Source organism: Coccomyxa subellipsoidea (genome assembly GCF_000258705.1).
Source record: "Coccomyxa subellipsoidea C-169, whole genome shotgun sequence".
NCBI classification, from domain to species: Eukaryota; Viridiplantae; Chlorophyta; class Trebouxiophyceae; family Coccomyxaceae; genus Coccomyxa; species Coccomyxa subellipsoidea.
Genome location: NW_005178028.1, coordinates 1,240,998 through 1,248,286, shown reverse-complemented (window position 1 = coordinate 1,248,286; position 7,289 = coordinate 1,240,998). Strand labels below are relative to the sequence as shown.

Below are 7,289 nucleotides of genomic sequence, written 5' to 3'. Positions count from 1 at the left end.
CGCCTGGCCTCTAATAAGCCTTACAGCGTGATTCGGTTTTTTCCAGCTTGAAATTATGAGACGTAGAGCTGCTCTGTCCTAGAAACTCATGTTGTGTGGTTGTCCATGGCATCAACTCAGAATCCTCTTGTTGACGAGAGTAGCGGCTGACAAGAGACAGACTCCCAAAATTGCACAATCCACAGCTGGTGCATTTTCACAAAGTTAAGGGTGGATTTGATCAAGACATCCTTTGGTCTGCATCTGGCATGACTGACTGACGTATTGCATGATGTCACTGCATGGCCCTTCGCTCTCTGCAAGAGCACTTGCTGCTTGACATGCACTGCTTGTAGATGATCACCACGAGATTCATTCATGTGATTTTTATTTCCTTTGTTCAAGAAGCTGCTTGTGAGCGGCGAACCCATTGATGCAAAATTGGTGGAGAGTCACAAAGTGTGCTGCCCTAGGCGCATATATGCAAGAGTGCACATGCCAGCACCGCCATACTGTTGTATTTGAGCTGCACTGGTATTACAGTCTGACGTTACAGGACGTGATAACATCAACCAGACATATCCACTATATTCAAAACACCTTGAGGAAAAACACTGCAGCGCCTTCTGATCAGCAGCTGCTTGAAACGGAGATGCAGTTCAAACTCAGGGCTGATTCCAATTCACCACGATGCTGCATTACCCTACTCTGCTGTAATGGGAAGAGCAAGAAAGTATGGCGCGGCGTGGGGGGTATAAAAGATGAAAAGACACCCTGAGAATGCAGCAAGTCGACCTTTTCAGGGGCAATAGAATGGACAGGTGTCTCCTTCATGGAGCAGCACCTTAGAATGGACAGTGGCAAGTTCACTGCTCTCTTGCTGGACAAAGTCTGCTCTAGCAATTGGAGGCACTTCTTCTACCACACTACCACAGCGAGTCACTTGCACAAGCTCATGTGCCCCCATGATGTACTCAGTGGACCAATAGCCCAAAGTGGGCTGCCCAAGCCTGCTTGCAGGATGGACAATCAATATCTGATCAACCGCATTCCCCACCGAACTCTACTGCACCGGTGAGGCGAAAGTGCTCGATTGCAGGCTTATTTTGCAAAGCTCAAATTGCAAAGCATCACGGCAGTCCTCACCCCTCACTCAGCTTCTGAGTCTTCCCATGCCAAGATGGTTGGCACAGCAGCTCGCATGGGCAGGCAGCAAAAGCCAATAGCCTTCAAGCTCCCCTCGTGGAGAGGTACACAATTTTCTTGTCCCAACCAAAACCTTTTAACCCAAATTCTTGCTCTGAAACATTGTGCCAGAAACAGCTAAATCATCTCATGACATACTTGGGGGGCTTGTCATTGCGCAAGCAATGTTCTTGAGGTTGGTTCTATTTTATCTATTTTATCGATTCTTGTAGCTGGCCTGTACTCGCTGCAACTGGCTCTGCGGCTCAGCATTTTATTCGGTGTCCTTTCTTTGCGACTCCTTTCCAGTCCATCTAGCATCCTGTATACACTTCTACCGGTTTGTCACCCTTGCCGCATTCTGTTTGGGGACGGTGCTTTCTCTTTGCAAGGCACCCTGCAATGTTCCCTTGGGTAGCTGTCCACCTCGAGGATCCACCCCACCCGGAGTGAAAGCTAGCCCAAGCAAAAATGGCCCTTTATCTCGGTTGTGGACGGAGCAGCGCTGCTCAATTTGCCCTGATGACAGGTGTCAGATGAATGGTGGCTGCTGCTGCAGGTTGCTGCACTGGCGCTGCAGGCTGCTTCTTGTTCATGCGGAAAATGCCGCTGTTCTGCTTGGCGGCTGTGCTGCTCACCAGGGAGCCGTCCTGCAGCAGGGCACTCATGCACTTAGCAGCAGTGTAAGGCAGGGCAGGTGTGGCTCATCCGGTGCACCCTTAAAGCTGACAGCTGACCTGTAGCTGCCACAATGTGATGCATGGCAGCCAAGTGAATGATGCTTGAAAGCGCCCAAGGTATGCCTGACCTCACAAACCATGCGACTAAATTTGTGCTGCCCTTCACCAAGCACAACACCGCAGACAGGTAGACTGAGGGGACTGCCCAGCATGCTAGCTTGTACGCCATGCACAGTGTCACTTGTGCTTCTCGAGCATCTGTGCAAAACCGAGCCCTGCTGTTCACAAGTTGTAGCAGGGCTGCACAGGAAGGCAGTCAGCGCAGGCTAGGGGTGGCAGCACACCTTGAGGGGCCCAGTGGGAGCGTTTGTGGCGGCAGCGTCCGCCAGTCCCTCCACTGTCTTCTGCCCTGGCAGAGCCTTCTCCACAATCCCCTGCTGCGCCTGCGGTTGCCATTGGAGTTATTCGATGTAGTTTGGAGCTGTCATGCAACAGATCAATGTAGACCTAGACAGCCGTATGCTTTGCATAGGAGCGTAACGCCATCACGGAGCAATGTTGTCCAAGGTGTGGCGATACAAAGGACTAAGACAAGGACATCGCATGAGGCCACTACGAAGCAAATCGTCCAAAGCGTGGCAATACCAAGCACTGAGATAGCCACGTCGCATAATGTAGATCATGGGGACGAAAAGTGCAGAGATTCTTTCAGGCGGAGTCAATAGTAGGACGAGTCTGTGGCTGATTGCTTTGGACTGTCCAAAGCAAATCGGGAGGTGGAGTCAGGGCAAGTACCTTGGCTTGGGCGGTTTTGGGGAAGTATTTGGCGCGTATGGCCTCCATGTGGGTGTGGATGTAGGCCTCCCAGTCATCATCAGGCGCCTCCCATACCATCTTCATGTCCAGGGCCTCCTCGGGAGCCACCAGGCTCTGCACACACCACAGCGTTTTCAGCAGATGAATCTTGCCTTGAGCTCTTTGGTGTTGTAGCCACAACCATCCCTAGAACACTGCCTCACAACAGAGAAACTCATCAGATTACTGCCTTCAAACATCATGCCAAGCTGGGTCAGACAGAGCGGATCAGCATAAAATTTGCCTTGATCTCTTTGTCACCATGGCAACAGCCATACCTAGAAGGCTGCCTCACAAGATAGAATTCTAGCAGATCACTGCCTCTGATCTGGCATGCTCATGCATGCCAAGGTGGTGCAGACAGCATGCAGTCAACTGGCTGCTCACAGCCACTAGCCAGCTAGACTTGAGGTGACAGGATTTTGCAGCCTCGAGCACTGACGACTGTGTCTAACCTGGATCTCCATGGCCTTGCGGCAGCAGAAGAACAAGTGGAAGTCCATCGTCTTGGTATTGTACAGCTTCCACACCTGAAACGCACCAAGCCTTGTCAGCTTCACAAATTCCTGCCTTGATCACGAAAAGCACCATCCCTATAAGACCAACCCTCAGAGAAGGCAGTGCTGCTGCAAATATCCAATATTGCACTCTTCATCAACATCTTGCACACCCATGTACATCTGGAATCCTCATGTTGAGGAATGTAAAAAGGCAGGAGCAAGAAATGCATAATCGTCACCTTCCAGCTGCTCTTGATCATGTCGGCCACCTTCTTGTGGCCCGCCATGCGCAGTCCTGCTGCCATCAGCTTGAAGCGGATTCCATGCTTCATGCGCATCGCCTGCAATGCACACCACCCCAGAATCCCCACATGAGCACCGTGCATGCCGACACACCTGCCAGCCCAGCACTCAACAATCTTGAGCCATAATGGAAGCAGAACAGACGTGATCAACGCAGCAGTGTGGAATGTACAGGACAGCACAAGGCAGGCCCAGTCCGTTGCTGGGTGGGGGAACCAGAGTGGTGGCCAGGGATGGAGCCGGGTGGGGCCGGGCAATAGGGCAGGTGGGGTATTTATGGAGGTCAGGGAAAGGGGGAGTGGGGTATTTATCAGGGCCAGGGAGGGGGGACGGGGGTCACTTTGAAGGCCAGGCTGTCCTCGGGGAGCACGGCAGTGGGATGGTCCAGGGATTTATAGGGCTTGGAGGAGAGGCGGTGCTCTGGGGGGTCCGCCGCCCAGTAGGGGTGGACCACTGTGCGCATGAGGTTGTAGTAATCCGCCGGGTGCGTGCATGACGTCGCCGCGTGCACCACCAGCACGTTGTCGGGGTCCAGGCTCGGCTGCAGACCACAACAGGGAGCAATTCAGATCCTGCAGACCCTCGTCAGCTGTTGTCGGCAAGTTCCTAACAAGCAAGTCGCTCGCTCTCACAGTGACAGAAACAGCGCTTGTTCGGGAGCAGATCCTACTTTCTGCGTGCCCCAGAGCGCCAGCAGTTTGCCAGAATAATGGACAGACACTACTTGGAGTCCACACACGATCTGCGGATAAGGGTCTCCCCTGCCTGCTGTGGCTGTCACATGTGCCGGGAACTCACACTCCAGAGATTGTAATGAGGCGGTGTTTAGTAAGGGGTGACTGACCTGGGCGAGGGCGACGGCTGACATGATGACGGCGCTGCCGACGAGGTCGCAGGGGATGATGTCATAGATGTTGTGCGGGTCGTGGCAGGTGAATCGCGCCATGCCTGCGCACATCGCAGGTGTATCAGCCATCTAGCACTCCAGGCATTGAGAGATCGGTGCCCCCATCAAACTTGTGCATGTCTTTAAAGGTGTTGGGCGCCAGCATTGCAAACCTGTCAGGCTTGCGTGTTGAGAACATTAACAACCACAGCTAAGAATGTCCAGTCCTGTGCATTTGTGGCAAAGGCCGTCATATGCCATTGCATGCTGCTGTCAAAAGGCAAATGATTGCCGGTCCTGCAGCTGTGAAAGCAGCCTTCTGGCCGCAAAATACACAGCCCAAAGGTGAGGCACGGGCTAAGAGTTTGGGGGGTAGCACTTGGTTTGAAGATTGAAGAAAAGGGCGCACCAGTGGCGAAGGCGAGGGTGGCGGAGGTGAGGCCAGCGGCGTTGCCAAAGTAGCCGGGAACGGGGGCGCGCGCGATTGCGCCGATGATGGATGGCCGCAGGATGGCGACGGGGAACTCGCGGCAGTGCAGGTCCGCCACCAGGTCCTCGCACATGTGCTTGGTCAGCGTGTAGCTGTTGGGCAGGTTCACCTCCTTCAGCAGCTTCTGGGCCTGCGCGCATCAGCACAGCTTGCACTGAGCCATCCTGGTCTGTGCACCTTGTACTGAGAGCTGACACAATAACCTTTTGGCGCACTGCACCCTCTTTCTGTTAGGTGTACACATCAGGTGTAGGTATGATATTATGCCAGCACAGCAAGGTCAGTACAGGTGCTGAAGTCCGCGCTATGAAAGTGGCCTGAGCTGTGAATTTGTACAGTCAACAGCAGGAAATGCTGCGAACCAAGCTGTTTGCAGCAGAAGGAGCTGCACTACAATTGCAAGGACAACAGGTGCTGCAGCAAATTGAAATGAAGACAGAGCCACGAAAGGAGCACTCCCGGTGGTTTCAGCCTTGGCATTGTCCCCTTCGGGCATTCTGTGATATAATTCTGCAATGAGAGTAGTACAAAATACCCGAAATGGATCTGCGCCCCTGTAAGAGGTAATTAAACAAGGGGGAATGGGGCTCACGGTGGCCTCGGCCTTGGTGGGGGGCAGCGCGGCGAGCTGCAGGGCGAGCTTGGCGTGCTCCAGGCGGCGGCCGTCCTTGCGGCGCAGAGGGTAGATCCGTTCCTCAATGTGACTGCCCCGCGGCAGGTTGCTGTTCACGTATGCGGTCGACACGTGCACGAACCCGCGCATGCCCTTGATCTGCAGCGCCAGCTCGCTCACCTTCTTCGTCGCCTGCGCGCACATGCATGACTTCTGTTCAGTCATATTCTTCCTTCCTTCTCATGCAGTGGGCTGCATGTGCAGTCTGCAGAGCATGCTAGCTGACATGCTTTACTGGTGAACACTGCTTCAATTTGTGAGGGCATCCCACCCCCAACAACCATATCAACTCTCAATGCCCCGCGGCAGGTTGCTGCAACTAGGTAATAAATTTCCCTTTGATCTAGGAGCATACATAAGTCCTCCTTGGAGTCTCAACCAGCCTTCAAGCATGCCTCAAGAAGGAAGGTTGCACGGCACAGGAAAGCCGCGGGTGCTTGCGAGCCGCGCGGGGCGCACCTCGTAGTTCTGCTCGAGCAGAGTGTGGATGTGCTCGAAGAAGGAGATGGAGGCTGCGCTGTGGATGACAAACTCCACCTCCTCGATGAGGCGCTCCCTGTCTGACTGCGCGAGGCCCAGGTCCGGCTTGTGCAGATCTCCAGGGATCACCACGATCTTGTTCCTGACATCGAGCGGCACGCGGCCATCCTTCCAGTGCATGTGGAACAGCGGCCGCTTATGCAGCAGGAAGTCGATGCGCTCATCACCTGCGCAGGGAGCAAGGAAATTTAGTAAGTGCTGCAGATACTGCGCTTGCACATGCCCTGCCCTGAGTTTGGCCAGTGAATGCTGCGATAGCTGGCTGGAAGCACGCACTAGAGGCGTTGCTGCAGTACAATTTCTTTTGATGTTGTAGACAAAACGAAGCAGAAGGGGCACAGGCATGCACTAGTTCGAGGTTAGCAGGTCTAGCATGGGCAGTAAATAGGCCTTGCGCGCAGAGTACGAAAGAGCTTCGATCACACGCTTTAAAATCAGCTGATGTCAAATTCATGGTTGAATCTGAGCGTCATATCAATCTGCAGGTCTCGAAATGACCCACACCTGCTTACTGCTGTACATGACACACAGAGTGGTGTAAGTGCGGGAGCTCACCCGACTGCCCTCTTTTCTCCCTGATCAGCACGTAGATCCGCTTCACAGTCGGACACACTCTCAAAATCTGCTCGAGCACCACGCTGCCCACGAATCCAGTCGCGCCTGCACGCCGAGACGGTTGTATGTTTCAAGACGGCAGTGTGCAGTCACGCGTTTCCTTGTCGCGGGCATCTTCGAAACGGATGCCAACCGTCGAACACATCGCATTCGCATCGATCTGCTGATCGAAGCGGTGCCCATGGCAAAGTAAATCATTATTGACGTTCGTACCTGTGATCAAGATTGTGGCGCCGCTGAAGCAAGCCTGAACTGAAAGCTCGGGACAGGCGGGAAGGATGGGCGGATCCGAGGCTACCGAGCACTTCGGGATCCCAAAAACTTCATTGGTGTGCGAGGAGCTGGATGGGGATGACCCCAACTCGTCCGAGCTACTATCTGAGGTGGGATGGATAAACGGCACCATTGCCCGCGCCCACGAAAGCGACCGACAACCCAACCAGTAGAACGAATCTTCAGTACTCAGCAAGCATTTCGACTTCTCTGTGCCAAAACACTTGTTCGGTGCAGCCTAGATTTCGCGCGGAACAAAATATTTTCCGCTGACCCTACTACCAGCCAGCCGTTGTGCTTCGATTCATTC

At 53.8% G+C, this 7,289-nt stretch overlaps 1 protein-coding gene across 1 annotated transcript; it reads right to left on the bottom strand.

The window, feature by feature from the left end:
- Window positions 1-502: 502 nt before the first annotated feature.
- On the bottom strand, window positions 503-7,227 carry COCSUDRAFT_48572 (hypothetical protein). The gene is made up of 12 exons (XM_005645077.1): window positions 6,920-7,227; window positions 6,647-6,751; window positions 6,011-6,258; window positions 5,471-5,683; window positions 4,798-5,008; window positions 4,347-4,450; window positions 3,843-4,043; window positions 3,439-3,540; window positions 3,155-3,229; window positions 2,640-2,774; window positions 2,189-2,287; window positions 503-1,814 (listed from the first exon to the last, which is right to left on the bottom strand). The coding sequence occupies exons 1-12, from the start codon at window positions 7,110-7,112 to the stop codon at window positions 1,674-1,676; spliced, it is 1,827 nt and encodes a 608-aa protein (XP_005645134.1). The 5' UTR covers window positions 7,113-7,227; the 3' UTR covers window positions 503-1,673.
- Between the last annotated feature and the right edge of the window lie 62 nt (window positions 7,228-7,289).